We start from the raw sequence: 24,230 nt of genomic DNA, 5'->3' as shown, positions 1-24,230 counted from the left end.
GCCTGACAGTGAATAGGGAATTTTTATTAGCATTTTTTTTTCATTAGGAAATCTTTTTAAGATTATTAAAAACATGAGCTTTAAATTTAAATAATTTCAGAATTCAGATGTGTTACTTTTAATTCGTTTTAGAGATTGTTCATTCTGTCTTCACCATAAAAGTTGTTTTCAGTGTCTGGTTAGAGCTACTTTTTGTACCGTGTTGGCAAGAAGATCCAGAGCTGCATCCAACACCCCAGAGGTCTTAGAGAGGAACAGCTTCCAGACTGGTCTGGAACCAGTGGAGCTGGGGGACTGGTTACACTTCATCACTGCTGCCAGATCCTGTGCTGTCAACATGGACACCTGGGTGGAGATAATGGACAAAGCAGAACAGAAAAAACAGGAAACCTTTAATGAAGTAAAAATTGGAAAATGATAACTGTTGCGTTCAATGTGAGAGACTTAAGTGGCTTACTGAAGCACACGTGTATTCTTCAATGCCAAAGTCACAAAAACGTCCATTCATCTGTCCGTTGTTGAGGAGGAGCTGTAGTGCAGTGCTTTGGTAGCCGAAAAGGAAAACATATCAAATGTTTCTTGAGTTGCAAAACGAAAAGTTTGTTCATTAAATATATTTGAGATATTGTAAGCATTGCCTCACAACACTCACCTGTTAATTCCAACACAAATGTCTGTTTCTGTGAAAACATTAATTAATTAATTCATTATGAAAATAAATCACATTACAATTCGTAACAATGAATCAAAACTACTATACACTTACCATTTGCTGAAGTAACATTGCACTTGGGAAAGAAAGAAAGAGTGAAATGTTTTTAATTTGGTGACATTTAGTCAATTAGACTTTAAAATGTGAATATCATTTCAGGTACCTACCTCTCCACTGTAGATAATGCAGCCTAAGTATAGACAGAAAACGTTTTGTTGATTTTAAAAATGCAATGGGAAAAACAAAACCACTGCTAATAACATGTGAACATAACAGCACAGTGATACATCACTTTTAACTCAGGTACATACAGTCGAAGATCTCACCTGGTGGAATTTGATGAAGCAAAGTCAGCTTGTTGTATGTGATGGATGATGCTACACTCGGTGGAAGAGTAAACATGGCCAGGTCCAGTCTGGTGAAACTGAGACCCAACAAGTTGGGGTTAACATAGGCCAAAAATAATGATTTAAATTATTTCTACTTGGTCTTCAAAAAACAAAATATACTGATAGATAACTTACATTATTTTGTACGACAAGCAGGAAATTTCACCCTGAAAAATGAAAAAAAGAGTTTGTGATTTTAAACCAAATGTGCATAGTTACCGTTTATATTACTATCATTACTTCACAGTTTTTACCTTAAGTTTCCAGAGAACATAACAAGGTGGGACACAAACTCAGCCAATCCTCTCTCCTTTGGAGATTCGGTCAGATAGTCAAACACTGCGTGGATGACAACGTCTTTCTCAGGAAGAAGAGGCAACACCACAAATTCTGCACTCTGCTTTGGAGACAGGAGCCTTACAGCCTCCAGCTAGATGGAAAGAAAGTCAAGAAAAACGTGATCACCACCACTGGACTTTATTTTATATTTAAAAAGTAATTATCTCTTGGAGTTAATAATTCATCATTGTTATGTAATGTAACAACTTTAAAGTCTTACAGGGGAGAAGCCTGGGTTTAGATTCAGGAATTCACTGACAGACACAAGACCTGAGAATGCACCAAAGTTGTTCTCCAACCAGTAAACACTGCTGTTGGACACACGGCCTCGGTCTGAAGGGGACAGATCAGAATGAAACATTAAGGCATTGAAAGGTGTCTGGAAATACAGTCAATATATTTCCTGTAAAAAATATAACATTTTAATAGATTGTAAAAATAGATAGATAGATTGCAGTTAGTCCTGACTGTGGTCGGGACAGGAAAGGGATTATTAGTGCCGTCAGGACCACTTGCTGCTGATGTGAGGTCATGTTGTCGAACTGATGGCTAAACTCCTGCAATCTGTGGATCAAATCAAAATACAATGAAAAATACTTGTTTTCACTTCTTTCTTTTTTTTCCGGCCAATTCCCATCAGGGTGCGCCACATCATCTGTTTCCATCTGCTTCTGTTTTCGGCATCTTCCTTGGTCACTCTAGCCACCTGCATGTCGTCTCCCTCCGCATGCATAAACTTCATCTTTGGTCTACCTCTTCTCCTCTTGCCTGGCAGCTCCATCTTCAGCATCCTTCTCCCAATATACCTCTCATCCCTCCTCCGTATATATCCAAACAAACATCCAAACCTCGCCTCTCTTGCTTTATCCCAAAACCTTCTAACCTGGGCTAATCCTCCAATGTAATCATTGGCATCCTCAATTTTGCCACCTCTAGTTCCGCCTCCTGTCTTTTCATCAGTGCCACCATTTCCAAGCCGTACACATCTTCCCTCTCACTCTAGCTGGAACCCTTCTTTCACAAATCACCCCTGACTCCATCAGTTCCACCCTACCTATCGCTTCTTCAGCTCTCTTCCACACTACCCATTACTTTGGACTCAATTCAACTTCACTATATGACTTTTTACTCACGAGAAAAAAGAAAAGAAATTCAAAACATTGTGACTTAACTATGCTTTTCACCCAAACACCCCATTATGGGAGATGAAATGTGAAATACATCCACATAAAGATGATAGCCCCAGGTGGGAAAATTCAGTCAAAGGGTATACAGATGGAAGAAGTCTCCAGCTCAATACTTACACTTGCTGGTATGTGTTACAGCTGAGGTTCCTGCTGCTGAGGCAGTATAGAAACTCTCCTGATGCAGATGACAGGAACCCTCTAAAGGTAGGGTAAGTGATATTTTTTTGGTTAAAACAAAAAGGGTTTTGTTATGGGTTAAAGCTCTATATTCTGATAGTAATCATTGCTATAAAGTGTTTGTTCAGTAACAGGGCTCTCTCTGTCTCTCCAGCTCTTTGATATACAGAAAATAAATTTCCAGGTAGGTGACACCATTTCAGCCAATCAGGAGAGTACCCATCTATCAGCTTCATTTTTATAGTGTTCCAGTTCCAATTTTACATTCTCATTTCTTTGTGTCATCACTTCCAATTTCACTTGTTTAATCTCTATCCTGAGTTCTATATCCTGATATCCTGACCTGAAAAGGCATTTTCTGTTTAATAAAGAGCTGGAGAGACATGGAGACTCATGTTACTGAACAAACAGTCTATAGCAATGAGTACTATCAGAATATAGAGCTATTTAACACTTATTTTAACAAAAGAAAATCACTTACCCTACCTTTAACACTTGTTATTTTATATTTTTAGTGAAAACAGCACGTTATAGGCCAACAGTGCTCTTATTTTACATTCCACAGACCAGAAGACACTTACATGGACCCCCAGAAGCAAAGATTTGAGTTATTGTTCGCTTTATAAGATTTTTTTTTTTTTTTAAATAGCAGATCTACAAGCTCATAGCACGGCACTCGGTAGCGCGGCACTCTTTATTACTTATAAAGTAGATGAACACCCTTTTAATACATAAGGGGGAAGGAAGTCAAATGATGACTGTATTACAAAAGGAAAATAAAATAAAAAGGACTAAATAATAGTAGTAATAATAATAATAATAAAGATAATAGTAATACGGCAGAAGAGAGAAGAAAAAAAAAGGGAGACCAAACTAGTTTAAAAGGCAGCCACTTCTCTCTTCTACAAAGCTAAAACATAAGCCTTAAGTGCAATGTAGTATTCTGTCCACTGCGTGGCACTGTCTATCCAAATTTAAGCTGTAAACCCCAGTATGGAGCATAGACTGGTATGGAGTCATTTGAATGAGCCTTAGTTCCCATTGCTGGGAGTGCCCGTGTGGTGACGTGATTGGACAGATTGTCGTCATAGAAACCCTGAAAACCACTGTAAATGGAAGACGTTTCCCTCAGCCAGCTACGTGATGGATGGATATTTAGTTGTCCCTGTGGCCGTTAGCTGCGGGGACAGTGTCACGGAAAACAAAGTCTACACAGTATAGTCATGTTTTAGTAAAAAAAGAAAACTAGCCTGCTACTGCTGATAATAATAATATTGGTAATAATAATACTGGTAGTAGTAGGCTAGTAGGGCTATAGTAATGAACAGCAGCAGTAGCTGCGTCCAGTTCAAACACCCGTGGTTACTTAAAATAAGTGATAATGTTAATAATAATATAAACCATAGCTTTGTATTAGAGTGATTTTAGGGTTGGCGGACATATAGTGCAATGAGAAACATAACGTCTACTGATGCTCTTGTGTTTATTGAAGGGAAAGATAATAATGATAATAATATTAAATAAAACAATAGTGACATGGTGAACAGCAGCGCATCCAGCTTGAACACCCCAGTTAAGCCTGCTGCCTATATCTTTAGTAATGAAACTAAACGCAGTATTTATCCAGACAATCTGGAGTCTGCGTGGGTTGACAGTTTAGTGCAGTGGTTTTCAACCTTTTTTGCGTCAAGGACCCCCAAATTGACAAATATTAGCCCAGGGACCCCCATTTGAAAGGATATGACAGGGACCCCCAATGAGAGACGATTTTTACGGCTCTAGCAGTGATTCTCAACCATATTAATTGCAAGGACACCCAGTTTAACATGCATTAGGCTATGGACCCCATTTAATGGCATTTCTATCTCTGGGACCCCAATTTTTATTATAAAATCAATGTTAATGTAAATCTTGTTTTTAAAAAGCGCTATACAAATAAAGATTATTATTATTATATGTCGAATATGTAGCGGCTCTAATAATGCGCGCCTCGCCATATATAGGCTTCTGGAAATTGAAGCCTCACAGGCATATTTTGTTTTAATAGAGATACGATGTCAAATACTATATTCCACTGTCAGAAGTACACAGCAGGGGGTTATAAAAAATAAAATAAAAAATGGCCTAATTTATAGATTGATAAACACAGAGAAGAAGTGATAAAAGTAATACTAGACCTGGTAATAATCATAGTGACAGTAGTCTAATAATAATGAAGAAAAAATGATTTAAATTAAAACAGCAAAGACGATCAGAGACGGCGAGTTAAAGCGCCAGTCCAGTATTTCACCAAACACTTTCTGATGTGTTTGTGGTTAGATATCAGTCACTCAGTCAGTCAGTCGGCAAAATAACTATTCAAGCCTATTGTCCAAACTACACAAATAATTAATAATGGCAGAATGTATGTGTAGATTAATAAACACAGAAAAAAAGTGATAATAATAATGATAGTAAAAGAAAAGGAAATTTCATTTAAAGCAGCGGCTCCCAGCAAGGAGCATTTTAAATTAAAGCAATTTGAATTAAAGCAACGAGGCTGACCCGAAACAACAAGTTAGCAGCAGTACCAGTCCACTATGTCAGTGGTTCTCAAACTTTTTCATGTCAAGGACCCCCAAATTGACATTTTTTTAGCACTAATGGGGGTCCTAAAACCCCCATTAGTCAAATGGGGGGTTTTAGGACCCCCATTTGAAAAGATAAGCCAGGGACCCCCATAAGAGATGATTTTTACAGCTCTAGCAGTGATTCTCAACCATTTTAATTTCAAGGACCCCCCAGTTTGACATGCATTAGGCTACGGACCCCCATTTAATGGCATTTCTATCTCTGGGACCCCAATTTATATTGTAAAATCATGTTAATTTCACTCTGAGAGTGTAAATGGAACCAAATGGACCCGTTAGGGTCCATTTGGTTCCATTTGTGGTTCCTAACTATTCATCATTTAGCTGGGGACCCCCTGGAACCCCCTCAAGTACCCCTGGGGGTCCCCGGACCCCACTTTGAGAACCAATGCACTATGTTACAAAATGTTTCTGGTGTAAGTGGATACATATTAGGCCCACACACTCAGCCATCCGACAAACAAAGAGAGCAAAAAAAGAAAAAAGATGTTCTGTAAAAAAAAAAAAAAAACCTCCACAGATACTAAATGTTGGCACACTTTATATATAAATTAAAAAAAACACAGTAGAAAGTGATAATAATAATGATAATAAAGGAAAATATATTTAATTAAAGCAACGGAGCCGATCAGAAGAGTGATTTAAAATAAAGCGTTGTTGCAAAACGTTTCTGGTGTAAGTGGCTACATATTATTCACTCAATCTACCGCAAAAAGGAAAAGAAACAAAAAGATATTCTACTGTCAAACCTACACAGGTAGTTAAATGATGGTACCATTTTATGTAGATTAATAAGACACATTAGAAAATGAAGATAATAATAATAATAAAAGGTAATTTAAATTAAATTAAGTGTGTTATTATTATAATAAAATAAAGGTGATTTAAAATAAATTAAGTGAATTATTATACACTCAGTCATTCGGCAAAAAAAGATGTATAAATATTCTACTGTCAAACCTACACAGATAATAGATGATTGTACAATTTTAGGTTAATAAGACACAGAGAAAAATGAAAATAATAATGATAATAAAGGAAAGGTGATTTAAATTAAGGCAACGGAGCCAACCAGAAATGTGATTTAAATGAAAGCAGCAGAGAGAAAAGTGATTTAAATAAAAGCTGCGGAGCCGACCAGAAACCTCAAATTAGCAGCACCAGTCCACTGTGTTGCAAAAAGTATTACGTACTCACTCAGTCCAAGAAAAAAAAAAGAGAAAAAAAAAAAACACATATACTGCTGCAATACTTTCCAGTGATATGCATTTACTATAAGGATCCATCTTCACAGTTGCTAGACAGTGGACTGGGGGAAACATGACATGTTACTTTTGTTTGGATCTCATACGTGTGTGTGTGTGTGTGTGTGTGTGTGTGTGTGTGTGTGTGTGTGTGTGTGTGTGTGTGTGTGTGTGAGAGAACATGTGACTTCCCCCTTAAATTCTAACTACAATCAAAATCACACACCCGTCAGTGGCTGAACTCTTTTTTTTGTCCCTCTGATGCATCTTTTTGAAGTGATTTCACTCGCCATGCCAGAAACCCACTCCCATCTACTGGACTGTAATACTGTTCCTAAAACACAAGAAGAAAAGAGGGGGGAAAAGTGTCATTTGGTTTTAATGAGCATGTGTAAATGTGCGTTAGACTGGTGTTTTATGTACTTACATAGCCCAAATTTCCCTGGGAATCGGCCAGGTATGGGAATAAGGCAGTGATGCCCTGTGCAAAGTCCTCTTTAACACGCCTTGAAGGACTCGTCCTACAGTACACACACACACACACACACACACACACACACACACACACGTATGAGATCCAAACAAAAGTATTGCTGTGCCGCTGCCTTCTGCAAAAAGGAGGATTTTGGCCTGCACCAAGTACAACCAAAATTGTGTATTGGGTGCATAATTTTTAGATGACAACATACCCATGTTCACTTGCCATGTGTGCAACCAATATCTTCACCATGTCGCGTCTTCTGGTATCCGTTAGGCTTTTTGTCCGAGCATACTCGGTAAGGATCCTCTCTCCGCCAGGTCTGTCCTTCAGAATTTTTTCAACCATCTAAGTGGAAGTAAAATAAAAAGGGAGGGGAAACACAGGGATAGACAGTAATATTTTAAAGCACTGGTCCTACAGGCCACTACATTTGGTGGCCAAGTATATTTAAGGTGACAAAAATGTAAACCATGACCGCCCCCCCACCCAAAAAAAGCGAAGCTTACCTGAGCGAGACGAGTCAGGTCAGCTCTGTTTCTTGGAGCAGGACTGATGGTGTCATCCGAGTACCCGTCATTGTCTGCACCAGAGCTGAGAAAGGAGCTGCTGCTGCTAGCAATGGAATTGCTTGCAGAGGGGCTCACTGAATCTAGCAATAATGTTGACATAACAAGTGTGATTAGCAAGAGAGGAATGTTTGTGGCAAGTGTAATGTAAAAAGCTCACATTAGATACGGAAGGATCCACACACCAACAAAGTTCTTCCTCAGACACTTTCTCTCTTTTGCTTACATTGGGCGTATAGAAACAAAGATCATTTCAAAGTACAAAAATATACCTGTGTGACATTTTAGGTTAGCCAGGACTGTATGGATGAGGCTATAAGGCTCCATGTTGATAAGCAACAGAACTCACCTTCAGGATTTGGGTCTTGGGGTGAACAAATCTCCAACACACCAAGGTCTGGTTTCTTTATAAAAAACTGAAACGCCTCCTCGTCAACTTCAGTGTTCAAGTCATCATAGACTTTTAAGTCTGAGGTACTAGGAATTTCAAATTTCTTGGCAACTGAAGACAAAACAAGATTGCACAAGCTTATTGATAAATCTGTTGTGCAATTGATTTAATTTGTATTAATGTGTCATAAAAATGTATTAAAATAGCCACAGAAAATTCAATCATATGAGGAAGATTGACAGCCCTACTGAAGACATTGAATCACTCTATCCTAAATAAAATGGATTGTGCCTTGTACTGTACACCCAGCATGTTGTTGCATATGACAGTGGTTCTCAATTTTTCATGTCAAGGACCCCCCAAATTGACAATTAGCCCACAGACCCCCATTTGAAAAGATATGCCAGGGACCCCCATAATAAGAAGACTTTTACGGCTCTAGCAGTGATTCTCAACCCTTTTAATGGACCCCCATTTAATGGCATGTCTATCTCTGGGACCCCAATTTATATTGTAAAATCAATGGACCCCAATCATTTGTACACCATCAATGGCATAGGGCATGCTGTGGAACAATGTTTCACTCACCACACTCCAGAAATGATGTAAAAGACAGTGGTCCCTCAAAGCAGATGTATTTCTGCCGGTCAAGATGTTTCACACGTACAGCATGCATGCTTTAATGGAGAAAACATAATAATGTTACTAAGACGATATAGGGTACAACAAAAAATCATGCAGTATGAGGAGTGTTACAATTAGAAACTATTACAAAAGCACTATCTACAGGCAGGCTATCTAGCAGTGGTGTAAAGTAACAAAGTACATTTACTTAAGTACTGTACTTAAGTACAATTTTGAGGTATTTGTACTTTACTTGAGTATTTCAAATATACTATTGTAATTACTTTTACTCCACTACATCTCAGAGGCAAATATTGTACTTTTACTACACTACAATTATTTGAAAGCCATTTTAGCCCTACTTTATAAATATGCTACTTGAAAATAGCAGATCTACAAGCTCATGAGCTTGTAGATCTGCTATTTTTCAAACATTCTAGTACTTTAAGTATATTTTATGTTTGAAGTTTAAACACAGAAACACGAGGAGACAAAGAGATGTTGAGCTCTCTCAGATGCCTCACCTGTCTTTAGCGACTTCTTTCTTCTCCTTCTCCTTGTCCTCTTCCTTGCCCTTGTCTTTGTCCTGGTCAGTGATGATGTCCGACACCAGTTTGAGGGCACGTTCTGTGATGGACACAATCTTCTGGATAGCTTGGAGTTCATCCTCTGAGGGATAAATGGCTGCATGCTTGGTCATTACGTAGCGATCGTCTGAAGAGTCGGGGCGACGAGGCGGCTAAAAGAGAAATGGTGGAAAGAAAACTATTCATTCACAGGACAAGAAAGGAATCGCAATGAGGTTTCAATTTAGTTCATGTAAGACCTGACCTGGTAGCCCGCTACAACACTGCCTTATCCCATAGCCTGGACCATCTTGCCCCCATCAAAACCCGGAGAGGCTATATAAAAAAACTGGCCTCACTGTCCACCATCTGGCTTTCAAAGATCACGTCTCGGCCTACAAGGAAGCTCTCTCTCAGACCATGACCCATGTACTGTGGGAGAGTGCAATCTTAAATGCTCCAAGCAACAAAGGTGAATACCAACTGAACAGTGACAAAACGAGAGTGAATTCCACCAGAAAAGTCTAAAAGGCCATTTTGGCACATTTTTGCTCGGCGCTACCCACACGTTAGCCTGTGTTGCTCAATCCATGAATGCCCGATGCTTACAAGCTGTACCTCGTTGTAAAGGTGACTAATCACCGATAAAAATGATATATAACACTTTACTGATTGGTATTAGTAAAGGGGAGATATAATGGCCCAAATTCAAGTTTCCTTACATTTTGTGAGCGGTTTACATTAGGAATAATAACACTTGTGCCTGCACCTATGAAAATGTACCAACCTTGTACTGCAGTCGATGCCTCCTTCCCTTCAGATGCATCTCCTTCGCGTTGGGATGGTTGAAACTGCATTCACACAGCTTGCAGTGGAAGCGGATGACTTTGCCTTCATCGTTGCGGACCTAAGGAGATGGGTAACACAAAATGTTCAATTCCCTCTATAGCAGTGGTTTTTAACTTGAACTCTTATAGGATCCAACAGCATGGCTCCAATGTGGAGTTAATTCTGTGTAGCGTGCATGCAACGTTTAGCACTGATCGGTCCTGTGGTTTGTGACACACAGACCCTCTCATAGACAGGTAGGGTATGGCCGAGCAACGCCGTAAAAATACATTTGTACGGCAGACTCAGAGCCAGTCTTCATTTTAACTCTTTTATACTTGTGTTTGATGGAGTGCAATATAGAACGATTACATCCCCACATCCAAAGCACTGGCCTTCCCCTCTGGTTCATGGCCAGTGGGGTTTGTTAAACAAAAAACAGCTGTCTCCCTATTTGGGCTGCTGCAGTTGTGCACACTTTTTTGCCTTACTAAAAAAAAGGACAATTTATACTCACAAAAATAACTGATCTACAAGCTAACAATGTGTCGTGATGCGACGTGTTAGCATGTAGATCAGTTATTTTTGGCAAGCAACACCCAAGTGAACTGTCAGAATACCTCTTCAACGTAGTCGTGTCCAACAGGCTGCACGTCGTTCTGCAGTGCAGCTAGCGCCGCCGCAGTCAGCCAATCGGAGACATCATTCTTGGTCTCTGGGGCAGCCATGGAGGGTGGCGTTGGCTTGGATATCTCCGCCGCCTTCATCTCATCCGCTTTCGCCGTGGTCTGCAGTTTGTTTCCTCCTGCAAGGGGCGAAGGGGGAGGTAGGGTTCTTTAGTCTCAGACCATTGCTATTGGGCACAAACCCTCTTCCAATATTTCATAAATTGCCTATTTAGTGGCGAAAATAGGCGATGCAAGGTGTTGTGAGTTTGCAGATGGCATTGGATGAAGTGAACAGCCAACAAATACGATACAAAACCTGAAATTGTGTCTCCTAATGACTTCATCCTTACTGTTCCAAAAGACCACAGCTAGAGAAGTTATTATTTGTAGCAGCTAGGGCCTTATTTTTCAATCAAAAGTTACCGTAAACTTACCATAGACATTAGTGAACACCCAACCTCTAATCGTAAATACACACAAACAATGAATTGATTAACCGATAAGAATTTGCAAATAAAAATTTTGATCATGCAAAAACAAACAAAACATCACTATTAACACACAATCCCATTCAAAGATTCTTAGTATTGGTTTACTTAAAACTGTGACATTCCATTTTACATTTTACTGAGGAGTCACTAGTCCACAGATGCTTTGACTAATGGACAGCATACAAATGCAATAAATCACAATAATAAAAAAAAAAGGGAAAACAATGACCGTTTCCATTTGCAAGGGCCAGGAGTGAACTAATGGCCATTTGACTGCATGGTTAAACTAGGTTATACACTTGTTATTCTACAAGGCACAGAACTTCAAGAAATGTTAGGTTTGGAAAAGCACGCCTGGTCGCCGTCCATCACTACACAAGTTGGCAGAGACTTATCCAGACATTGGCATGCAGCCTTTGAGTGCAAAGCACGCTCTGTGAAACCAGCTTCACTCTTTATTAGTGATGAGTGTTTGAACCACTTTCAACCTGGTGTCCCTATTTTGGGCACGTCATTATAGGTGCAAATTGTCAAAACAAAAACGTTTCATCATTTTTAAAGTGAAAATGGAAGTCGTTTTCTTTATTCATTGTGTGATAAGTACATAGGGGTTCAATGACTTAAACCCTATATACTTAGATGGGTGTGCAAGGGGTCTGTAATTGGCCCCGCCCTTTTCTATCACTCATCAATCTCTGCTGATCCACAAGCTCACACAATGCCTCGTGACGTGTAGTGAGACGATTTTTGTTTTCACTGAATGTTTGCCTATTACGACAAGCCCCGAATAGGGACGCTAGGATTCATGTGGTTGAACTGGTTAAATCAGGGGTGGCAAACTGGTGTTTCGCGGGCCAATTCTTGTATGTTCCTTTTTTTTATAATTATTTAAAACAATTTAAAATCGTGCAAATAGCCATAATTACAACACCAAAGGCCAAGTGGCCTTGCCCCTAAAATGACGAAATTCCAGGCCTGAACTGCAGACATTATATTGCCTTTTGTTAGGCTATTCAATTTTAGTTTTAATTTCTTGAAATCATATTTATTTAATTTGCAACTGTATGGCATGCTAAGGTTTTGAGACATATTGTATTATATTACTACACAATAGTAAATAAATAATTCTAAAAATATGCTTTAAATAACTGATCTATGGATTATAGTTATGATAAGTGTTGCCATAATCACGTAGCTCTACAACAGAGGCATAGCCATGACAGCAATGGTACAAAATAATATTTAAGAAAATGTATATATGTATTTTTTAAATAATCATTTATTTTCAGCCATTCGGCCAAGTGTTTCCTATATTCGGTATTCGGTTTCGGCCAAGAATTTGATATACTGTATAGCAGTGACTCAGGTGTAGTGAAGTAGAAGTAAAAGTACTGGAAATACTCTAGTAAAGTAAAAATACCTCAAATCTTTACAGTACTTGAGTAAATGTAATTAATTACTTTACACCACTGTTGTTCTATGAATCTAATTATTTAACCACCCACTTCAAATTGAATTATTCAACTTAAAATGGTTTATTATTATTATTATTATTATTATTATTACAAATTGCATTGTTTGTTTTTAATGTCAATAAGTAAAGTAGCTATTCTTCTTAATACATTTAAAAAAAAAGTGATATGCATAGTTAGTAGCAGTGTCTGAGTGCGTGTGAGCGCGCATGTGCGCCCGCAACTGGTTCCGGCCCCCATCAAGTCGCCATTTGACCAATCCGGCCCTCACCCCAAAATGAGTTTGCCACCCCTGGGTTAAATGCAGAGCTATACTAATCAAACAGGAATACAGCAAAAACACAGTACAGAGCGTAATGGCAACAAGGTGAAGAATGAAGTCATTGTCAAATACCGACAATACTGACCGACAGAGTTGATCTTGGGGGCGGAGGCCTTCTTGACGGGGGCGGTGGAGTTGGCAGACGAGCGCCCCCCCGCCACCGCTCACTATGTTGACCGGCTTCAGGTAGGAGGAGTTGTGGGTGTGGAGGCAGAAGCATTGGAGGAGGAGGTGCCCATGGACAGGGACGAAGAGGTGGTGCTGGAGCTGCCCAGGGCCAGAGGAGGGGGTCTTACTGGGGGCGGCCGTGGTGGAGGAGGAGGGTCTGGGTGACCACGCTGGGCTCCGTGGAAGGGATGGGTTTCCCCAGCTTGGTGTGAAGCTTCACCACCTGGGGAACGGAGCAGAGCAACACGTTTGAGGGTTTGTTGTAAAAAGCAGCTGTCCAAACCCTTTTCTAAATCAGTGGTTCTCAAACTTTTTCGTGTCAAGGACCCCCAAATTGACACTTATTAGCCCGCGGACCCCCATTTCAAAAGATATACCAGGGACCCCCATAAGAGAAGATTTTTTACGGCTCTAGCAGTGATTCTCAACCATTTTAATTTCAAGGACCCCCAGTTTGACATGCATTAGGGCTACGGACCCCCATTTAATGGCATTTCTATCACTTGGACCGCAATTTATATTGTAAAATCTATGTCAATTTAACTCTGAGAGTGTACAAATGGAACCAAATGGACCCGTTAGGGTCCATTTGGTTCCATTTGTACACTCTCAGAGTTACAGACCCATAAGGGTCCATTTGGTGCCTAATCTATCATTTAGCTGGGGACCCCCTGGAACTCCCTCAAGGACCCCTGGGGGTCCCCGGACCCCACTTTGAGAACCAATGTTCTAAATGACATTGTGTATTGTAACGACATGTATGTTTACCACACTGAATTTTGTTAACTAACACCACTAAACTAAAAGCCTATCCATCCATCCAACATATCACTGTTCATTTGCCATCCTAGGCAGCATGATAGCAAAGCCATGTTCAGCCATTGCTTGAGCATCATGCAAATTGCTGTGTGGCATTGATTGATTGAATTCTTTATCAGCAGTTTGCAAAAAGTACAGAGGCACAGTAAGGCCTACACAATAATGCTAAAAGGATAAAACAAAAATCCCTGAGGGCTTGTTTCCATTGTGGTCCTGCGTATTCAATTCATAAAGGCCGAGTTCTGTAGGTGGACACATGTTTTTTTTTTTCTAAAATGAAATTATAGCTATTCAATAAAGGCTTTACCTTCAAGAAGGATTGCCCCTTTTCTTTTCAATTGAAATTTAAAAAAATAAATTGTACATCGTGCTGAATATCAGTATTGTGGTAAGATCTAAAAACACTGCAGCATGATTTAATACCACAACACAGTCACAGACAAACGTTGGTAATCATTCCAGCGTGCGTCAGTACGGCCAATGCTCTCATATCATAAATCTCATATTTGGGAACACACATGTTGACATCTTTGCTTTAATTGCCAAAACACGTCAAAGCTAAAGTTCCCCTTATGACTTATGAAGCTGTAAAAGGATTGGCTTATGTCTTTATTAAACAAGATATGCAAATATGTTCTGTTTTTTTTGTCCTTCCAAACACCTGAACCAAGCATAGAACTTGCGTAGCGGTCATATATGCATACATCTGTGCCAAATATACACAGTATAGAGACAAGTACACAACGTCCAGTAAGCCTGCCTGTATGTGGGCGTGTGTATATTGAATGAGGGTTAATATCTTTTGTGACCGTTTACAATCCATTATGTTCCTAAATAATGTGCTTATCGGTGTCAGCCAGGGGTCTATAATGGGCCCCCTCCTTTTTTACCCCTTTACAAATACAATCTCATAGTGCGACACGTTGAAAGATTGTAGATTAATGTAGTTAACCACATTAATCCTGGCTTACCCATTTTGGGCATGCCATTATAGGCAAAGGTTTAAAGACTTAAAAAACATGTTTATCAAAGTTCTCAAATTTTGAAAAATCGTCAATGTATAAAACTTCATAAGACAAGCTGTGAGCTTATATCCCAAAGTGCAAATTAGTGCTTACGTGGTTAAGCCTAATCCATAGGTAAAATGGTGTCGCTGGTCAAAAAGAACTGATCTATGCGAGCAAGTGACACATGATGGTAATACATGGTAGCATAAAATAAATACATTACCTTCTGATGCTTGGCCCCACAGATATGAGCGGCGTAAGCGTCGGCTCCGGTGCAGGAGACGTCACACAGCTCACAGCGGAGCTGGTTCTGGACGCCGCGGGCAGAGCTGCTGGTTCCTCCACTGCTGCTGCTGCTACTGCTGCTCTGAGACACCTTGAGAGCCGCTTCCTTCTTCTTGTGCTTCTGGCCCTCCAGGTGCTCCTTGTATGTCTGGTTGGAGAGGAAGGGGGGTTACTATTCCTTCATTTGAGACACCATTTGCTTCAAATGTAGGACGTATAATGCAAGCCAAGCATGGCGTTTCAGCATAAAATCTAATCACGTATTAAGTCGGACAAACCTGCAAAGTTTGTTAAACTAATTTGATCGGTGTAAATGTAGAATTGATATACAACTTTTCAAGGTACTCAAACAAGCTTGTAGATCAGGTTTGTTTTTGGTCTATAACAACATGCCCAAAATAGGGAGGCGAGGTTCAAAGTGATCCCCACCAGTCTTTGGGCTTCAAAGACCAAGGACTACAGAGACAAGTGTGAGTGTGCTCACCTGCGGGCCTGCACAGCTGATCTTACACACGTCACAGTAGTGGATCTGAGGGGGTTTAGGTAAGGTAAGGTTAGGTAGTTTAGTAGACCTTGTATTGTGGGTTAGGGTTTAGGTAAGGTAAGGTTAGGTAGTTTAGTAGACCTTGTATTGTGGGTTAGGGTTTAGGTAAGGTAAGGTTAGGTAGTTTAGTAGACCTTGTATTGTGGGTTAGGGTTAGGGTTTAGGTAAGGTTAGGTTAGGTAGTTTAGTAGACCTTGTATTGTGGGTTAGGGTTTAGGTAAGGTAAGGTTAGGTAGTTTAGTAGACCTTGTATTGTGGGTTAGGGTTTAGGTAAGGTAAGGTTAGGTAGTTTAGTAGACCTTGTATTGTGGGTTAAGGTTTAGGTAAGGTAAGGTTAGGTAGTTTAGTAGACCTTGTATTGTGGGTTAGGGTTTAGGTAAGGTAAGGTTAGGTAGTTTAGTAGACCTTGTATTGTGGGTTAGGGTTTAGGTAAGGTAAGGTTAGGTAGTTTAGTAGACCTTGTATTTTGGGTTAGGGTTTAGGTAAGATTAGGTTAGGTAGTTTAGTAGACCTTGTATTGTGGGTTAGGGTTTAGGTAAGGTAAGGTTAGGTAGTTTAGTAGACCTTGTATTGTGGGTTAGGGTTTAGGTAAGGTAAGGTTAGGTAGTTTAGTAGACCTTGTATTGTGGGTTAGGGTTTAGGTAAGGTAAGGTTAGGTTAGGTAGTTTAGTAGACCTTGTATTGTGGGTTAGGGTTTAGGTAAGGTTAGGTTAGGTAGTTTAGTAGACCTTGTATTGTGGGTTAGGGTTTAGGTAAGGTTAGGTAGTTTAGTAGACCTTGTATTGTGGGTTAGGGTTTAGGTAAGGTAAGGTTAGGTAGTTTAGTAGACCTTGTATTGTGGGTTAGGGTTTAGGTAAGGTAAGGTTAGGTTAGGTAGTTTAGTAGACCTTGTATTGTGGGTTAGGGTTTAGGTAAGGTTAGGTTAGGTAGTTTAGTAGACCTTGTATTGTGGGTTAGGGTTTAGGTAAGGTTAGGTAGTTTAGTAGACCTTGTATTGTGGGTTAGGGTTTAGGTAAGGTAAGGTTAGGTAGTTTAGTAGACCTTGTATTGTGGGTTAGGGTTTAGGTAAGGTAAGGTTAGGTAGTTTAGTAGACCTTGTATTGTGGGTTAGGGTTTAGGTAAGGTTAAGTAGTTTAGTAGACCTTGTATTGTGGGTTAGGGTTTAGGTAAGGTTAGGTTAGGTAGTTTAGTAGACCTTGTATTGTGGGTTAGGGTTTAGGTAAGGTAAGGTTAGGTAGTTTAGTAGACCTTGTATTTCGGGTTAGGGTTTAGGTAAGGTTGGTTAGGTTAGGTAGTTTAGTAGAGCTTGTATTATGGGTTAGGGTTTAGGTAAGGTTAGGTTAGGTAGTTTAGTAGACCTTGTATTGTGGGTTAGGGTTTAGGTAAGGTAAGGTTAGGTAGTTTAGTAGACCTTGTATTGTGGGTTAGGGTTTAGGTAAGGTAAGGTTAAGTAGTTTAGTAGACCTTGTATTGTGGGTTAGGGTTAGGGTTTAGGTTAGGTGAGGTAGTTTAGTAGACCTTGTATTGTGGGTTAGGGTTTAGGTAAGGTTAGGTTAGGTAGTTTAGTAGACCTTGTATTGTGGGTTAGGGTTAGGGTTTAGGTAAGGTTAGGTAGTTTAGTAGACCTTGTATTGTGGGTTAGGGTTAGGGTTTAGGTAAGGTTAGGTTAGGTAGTTTAGTAGACCTTGTATTGGGGGTTAGGGTTAGGGTTTAGGTTAGGTTAGGTAGTTTAGTAGACCTTGTATTGTGGGTTAGGGTTAGGGTTTATCTCCAAGGGTTATACTTATAGCTACATTCAAATTATCTGAACATTAAACAAAATGTGGCAAATTTTAAGCTATGTGTAAAAGAAAGTGTGTGTGAGTACATTATATCCTAATACACTGGTTCTCAACCTTTTCAGGCTGCGACCCCCCCAAAATAATCATATTTTTACTGGGGGGCCGCCAAAATAATATTTGAACCGGGGGTCAAAAAGAACTGATCTATGCGAGCAAGTGACACATGATGGTAATACATGGTAGCATAAAATAAATACATTACCTTCTGATGCTTGGCCCCACGGATATGAGCGGCGTAAGCGTCGGCTCCGGTGCAGGAGACGTCACACAGCTCACAGCGGAGCTGGTTCTGGACGCCGCGGGCAGAGCTGCTGGTTCCTCCACTGCTGCTGCTGCTACTGCTGCTCTGAGACACCTTGGCCACAGTTACATGGACAGTTGTATTCGGAATGAATACACTTCTATTCGGAATGGATGAATGGATGAATTCATTCCGAATAGATTTGCTCATGTAAACACCCCAATTGGAATAGAATATTCCATTCCAGTCTGACCCGAATGCATTTTCATTCGGAATAGGAGGGGTGGTATAGACCGTTTGAATCGGGTTAAATCAATCGGAATTGACCATGTAAACACTTTATTCCAAACGCTCCTGTCCGTTTGGAATACATGCATTCCTTTGCGCATGTCTGTGCTTAGTAGGGCTGTCAGAATTGTCCAAAAATGACCTATCAAATCTCTAATTCAGCCACGGTTGGTGCTGAGAAGCGCTCGCTCCTGCGGGATAAAATTAATGATTCTAATAGCGTCATTTAATAAGCCTGTAATGGTTAAGCCCAGACTTGTCCAGGAGAACGGACGCTCTGAGGATTGCTGGGATCTTTTTCTAAACAGGTATTTTAGTCCTCAGTTTTTAAAAAGAATCCCTGGCCACATGACAAAGATTTTTGTTCCCAATCCCTATCCACACGTAAACGCAGAAACGCATTGATCATAGACTGTAGTGTTGCGCTCTCTCTCTCTCTCTCTCTCTCTCTCTCTCTCTCTCTCTCTCTCTCTCTCTCTCTCTCTCTCTCTCTCTCTCTCTCTCTCTCTCTCTCTCTCTCTCTCTCTCCATTTATTATTATAATGACCATGTGCGAATGCGCGATGACATCATCGTACGGTACCTACATGAGAAATGTGACAAATACTATAGGCTAGCCTACGTTTTACCGTGTCTGGTACCAATACAAAAAAAGAAACTGGTCTGAACTTGTAGATCTGCTACTTTTGCATTAAAACGGCGATGACAAAGGAACACGGGCTTGCACCGCATACAACGCTGCCTGGCCAGGAGTCGGTGCGTTGCTTACCGGCCTGCCTACGACCGATAGACCTCCGCCGCCGAGGAGGCACAAGGGGGCTATTGCCTCCTCCCATGCCCACCAGGGGAAGCTCTGCTCCGGGTAGTGGCCCCTGGTCCATGCCCGGGCGTAGGCGGGAACCACTTTGCGCATGTCAAAAGTTATATTCTGAATGAATGCTTTGGTCGTGTAAACGAGGAATACTTTTATTCAGGTCCCATGTAAACAGGTGAGTGGATCAGATTCCTCTATTCAGAATGAGTTCATTCGGAATGAATTCATTATGAATGAATACATGAGTGTCCATGTAACTGTGGCCCTTGAGAGCCGCTTCCTTCTTCTTGTGCTTCTGGCCCTCCAGGTGCTCCTTGTATGTCTGGTTGGAGAGGAAGGGGGGTTACTATTCCTTCATTTGAGACACCATTTGCTTCAAATGTAGGACGTATAATGCAAGCCAAGCATGGCGTTTCAGCATAAAATCTAATCACGTATTAAGTCGGACAAACCTGCAAAGTTTGTGAAACTAATTTGATCGGTGTAAATGTAGAATTGATATACAGCTTTTCAAGGTACTCAAACAAGCTTGTAGATCAGGTTTGTTTTTGGTCTATAACAACATGCCCAAAATAGGGAGGCGAGGTTCAAAGTGATCCCCACCAGTCTTTAGGCTTCAAAGACCAAGGACTACAGAGACAAGTGTGAGTGTGCTCACCTGCGGGCCTGCACAGCTGATCTTACACACGTCACAGTAGTGGATCTGAGGGGGTTTGGGCGGCTGCTTAGGCCTGAGCTGCTTGCTCTGGAAGGGCGGCTTCTTGGTGAAGGTGCTGCCCGTCCACGCTGCTGTAGCGGCTACCGCGGCCACCGCCTGCTTCTGTTGCTGCTGCTGTTGCTGCTGGTAATATGTGGAGGCAGCAGAGTACACGGCAGCCTCGTAGCCCGAGTAAGACGTACCTATGGAGCAGGAATAGGGGCAGTGATGAAGAAATGCATTTCAATAAAATATATTTTCTAAAGATACCAATAGGCTCTATTCACAGCAGCCATATTATGAAGACATTCACAGGTGTTACCAATGATACTAAATAATGAAGGCTCTGTTCCATTCTGGTCAAACAGAGTCAGGGTGCTGATATTGTGCATGTTGGCTCACAAGAAACACTCTGTGGGTTTACAGTTGGGGTCCAGGGACCCTCATGGGCTTCCAAATGGCCCCTTGCAGGTGTGTATCTCAGAGTTATGGGGGTCATGGGAAACCACTGTGCTACACTAAATGGAACAGAGCCTTCATTAGTATCATTGGCTGTGCATAGAGCGTATTCTAAGTCTACAAGCCACAGCATCTCAGAAAGAAATCAAATGCGTCAGTGTTTAACACTGGGAACTTTTGGCTTCCTCCTCCATTCTAAAATGTGCAGTCTTGCTAAACTGTGTTTTGAGTGACAAGATTCTGCATCGACGCCCGATGCGACACAACTCGCGTACGTTGAATAATTATGTTTCGACTGAAGTGAATTTTGCGCAAGCGAATACGAGCGACAGCCTATGTATGGGGAACGTTGCAAAGTAATGAACACGTTGCATCTATTCAAAATGATTCAAAAATAGCAGATGTACAAGCTTGCAGCGCGGCACGAAGTGATGACTGTGAGATTGTACATCTGCTATTTTTGAACATTTATTGAGAGATCTTTTAAGTGTTCTTAAAACGTGTTTTGCTATACAGCTAAAATCTAAAATGACAGATGCTTTCCCGGTTTTAATGGGTTATTATAACGATGGCACCCAGATCAATTAAATGTGTTTCTGCAGCTCACATTCTACTATATTGCTCGACTAAGTTTGGGTTTAGCGTGTGGGTAACTTGTATGTGTGGGTGACGGGCCGGGCATTTCCTTACCAGAATATGTGACAGCGTTGGTGCTGTAGGTCGGGCTCTGGGAGTACGACGGCACTACGGACGCTCCAGCAGAGGGTACGGGCTGCACGGAGGACGACACCGGGCAGATGGAGAAGGTGGAGGTGGCCTGGCTGGGCGTGGCCGGTTTGAAGGCAGTCACCTGGCGCGTCTGCTGGGTCTGGGTGTACGGCGTCAGACATTGCGTGTACGCTGGTTTGGGGGCTATGTGGGGAAATAGAGAATAGTACAAAACGATGACTTTTTTTTTTAAAGGTTGCACAAAACACAAAACATATCCATTATCCAAAAACCATGTGGGATATAAACAACACATGTTTTTGTTGTTCTCTTGTCCTTAATAAACTGGTTTGGCATCAGCAGCCATGAGTGTGCCGTGACTCTTTGATGTTTTAAGAAATAAATGTTTGTTGTGGTCGGGTCATTGTGAAACATTTTCAAAAGTAGCCGAGTATACAAGCGTTGTGAGAACCACACTTATAGATTGACCTTTTTTGTACAAATGGAAGCAAATGGACCCTAATGCAGTGGTGGGGGTCCAGGGACCCTCAGGGTTCCTTGAGGTGGTTCCAAATGGACACGTACAGGTCTGGAACTTTTGAGAGTGTGCAAATGGAACCAAATGGACCCGTACGGGTCCATTTGGTTCCATTTGTACACTCTCAGAGTTATGAGGGGTCATTGAAATTCAAAAAAGTTTGAGCACCACTGGCCTAATGCACACCAAACTGGAGATGACAGCTCTAGGAGGACTTTTCTTCACCATGACCATTCACCATGGGTCACGCGAGTAAATATGTTTATTTTGTGTTTCCTAACTTCCTCATTTTTTTTATTATTTCAAAAGATTATCAAAACATTCCCAACAAAAAACTTGTTTTCGAAAGCATACAAATACATTAAAAAATCCATTCATTAGAGGGGGAAAAGTACTTTTAAGAATTTGTGAAAATAGCAGATCTACAAGCTCGCAACATGTCGCATCTTGTGAGCTTGTAGATCGGCTATTTTCACTAGTTTGGGTCACGGGGAGACATAAGATTTATTTGGGGTCTCGAGCTTAAAGGTTTGGGAACCACTGCTCTAACGCATTGGTGGGACCCCCAGGGGTCATTGAGGGAGTTCCAGGGGGTCCCCAGCTAAATGATAGCTTAGGCACCAAATGGACCCTTATGGGTCTGTAACTCTGAGAGTGTTAAATTGACATAGATTTTACAATATAAATTGCGGTCCAAGTGATAGAAATGCCATTAAATGGGGGTCTGTAGCCTCTAATGCATGTCAATTTACAATACTTTTACTTCTACTCCACTACATCTCAGAGGCAAATATTGTACTTCCCACTACAATTATTTGAAAACTTTAGTTACTAGTTACTTTTAAGATATACATTATTATATTATAAAACATACCTTAACCACTTTAGCCTTATTTTATACATAGTCTATTTGAAAATAGCAGATCTACAAGCTCACAACGCTGCGACGCGTTGTGAGCTTGTAGATCTGCTATTTTCAAATATTTAGTACTTTTACTTTTGATACTTTAAGTACATTCTGATGCCAATACTGTTGTACTTTTACTCAAGTCAATTTTGAATTCTGGACTTTTACTTGTAACAGAGTATTTTTATATTGCAGTATTGGTACTTTTTACTTAAGTAAAGAATTTGATTACTTTTTCCACCACTGCTCGCACGCTCAATAACTTTGTTATTGTGCAACAGTGAAACGTGTCTGGGCGGAAACAATTGCTTGACAGTTTGGTTCCGCATCGACAGTTTCTCCACAATTTAGAGGCAAACATAATCATAAATATGATGATCCTAATATACAATTGAGAGTGGCGCGCATGCGCGACCGACACGGTACGACCGACCGTGTACCGTCTACTCTCATTACGGTCCTTTTCAACCCCAAAACAAGCCCCAAAAGAAGCGCGACCGTCCGCTTACAATAAGCGGACATGGCAGTTCCCAGCCAGCACGCCCACGTGGGTCCCACATGGGCCCCATGTGGGCATCCCATATGGGCCCCATGTGGGCATCCCATATGGGCCCCATGTCGGCATGTCAGCGGGCCCCACATGGGTCCCATCTGGGATGCCCACATGGGGCCCATGTGGGCTCCACATGGGCCCCACATGGGCCCCATGTGGGCTTTAGGTGGGTTCTACCTGGGCCCCACATGGGCCCCATGTGGGCTTTAGGTGGGTTCTACCTGGGCCCCACATGGGCCCCATGTGGGCTTTAGGTGGGTTCTACCTGGGCCCCACATGGGCCCCATGTGGGCTTTAGGTGGGTTCTACCTGGGCCCCACATGGGCCTCATGTGGGCTTTAGGTGGGTTCTACCTGGGCCCCACATGGGCCCCATGTGGGCTTTAGGTGGGTTCTACCTGGGCCCCACATGGGCCCCATGTGGGCTTTAGGTGGGTTCTACCTGGGCCCCACATGGGCCTCATGTGGGCTTTAGGTGGGTTCTACCTGGGCCCCACATGGGCCCCATGTGGGCTTTAGGTGGGTTCTACCTGGGCCCCACATGGGCCCCATGTGGGCTTTAGGTGGGTTCTACCTGGGCCCCATGTGGGGCCCAACTGGGCAAGTCTATATGGGACCGAGGGGGGTCGCAACTGGGATGCCCATGTGGGCTTTAGGTGGGTTCTAACTGGGCCCCAGGTGGGCCCCAACTAGGCAAGTCTATATGGGACTGAGGTGGGTCCTAACTGGGTTTGTTTGTGCAATGGTTCCAATAGATTAAGCAGCAAACATGAACCGTGTTAATTCTTGTAAACACACCTAAAGTAAAGTTTTACCAGGATGAAAATAGACAATATATATTTTGACACATTTATTAAAAACATTATTACAAGATAATGAAAATACAATGACAATAAAAATGGGAATAAAGATAGCAGCAGTCTAAAGGTGCAGGAAAAGATGGCACACATCAAATGTAAATACAGTATATACATACAAATTGTACGCTTAAAATGCAAACAAATATTTCCACAATGCTCCACGAACGCTCTGCGTCCTCCTGGTGGGGGCTCCTCACTGGAGTGACCACACAAATGTGTGTGGGGAGGAATCAATTGGCATAACTAAATTGGGGAGAAAAAAGGTTAAAAAAAAGAATTGGCTCTAATTTAGGAAAAGATTTAAAAAAAAGCAGCAGTGTAAATGTGCAGGAAGAGAAGGCACACACATCAAATGTGCAGGTGTACATACAGTATATACATAACAAATTGTACACTTAAAATGCAAACAAATATT

The 24,230-nt window shown here is 41.3% G+C and overlaps 1 protein-coding gene across 1 annotated transcript; it reads right to left on the bottom strand.

Moving 5' to 3' along the window:
• Nucleotides 1–6,388: 6,388 nt before the first annotated feature.
• LOC311038682 (zinc finger RNA-binding protein-like) lies at nt 6,389–23,020 on the bottom strand (the record flags this gene model as incomplete). The annotated part of the gene is made up of 11 exons (XM_084048251.1): nt 6,389–6,394; nt 7,666–7,771; nt 9,265–9,479; nt 10,094–10,213; nt 10,755–10,939; nt 13,160–13,254; nt 13,384–13,478; nt 15,305–15,514; nt 19,753–19,994; nt 20,941–21,162; nt 22,951–23,020. 11 exons carry the CDS (start codon nt 23,018–23,020, stop codon nt 6,389–6,391), a joined length of 1,566 nt encoding a protein of 521 aa, XP_083904377.1.
• Between the last annotated feature and the right edge of the window lie 1,210 nt (nt 23,021–24,230).

This window comes from Gymnoscopelus microlampas, assembly GCF_963454915.1.
Source record: "Gymnoscopelus microlampas genome assembly, chromosome: 22".
In the NCBI taxonomy this organism is placed as follows: domain Eukaryota; kingdom Metazoa; phylum Chordata; class Actinopteri; order Myctophiformes; family Myctophidae; genus Gymnoscopelus; species Gymnoscopelus microlampas.
This window is presented reverse-complemented; position numbering and strand designations above follow the sequence as displayed.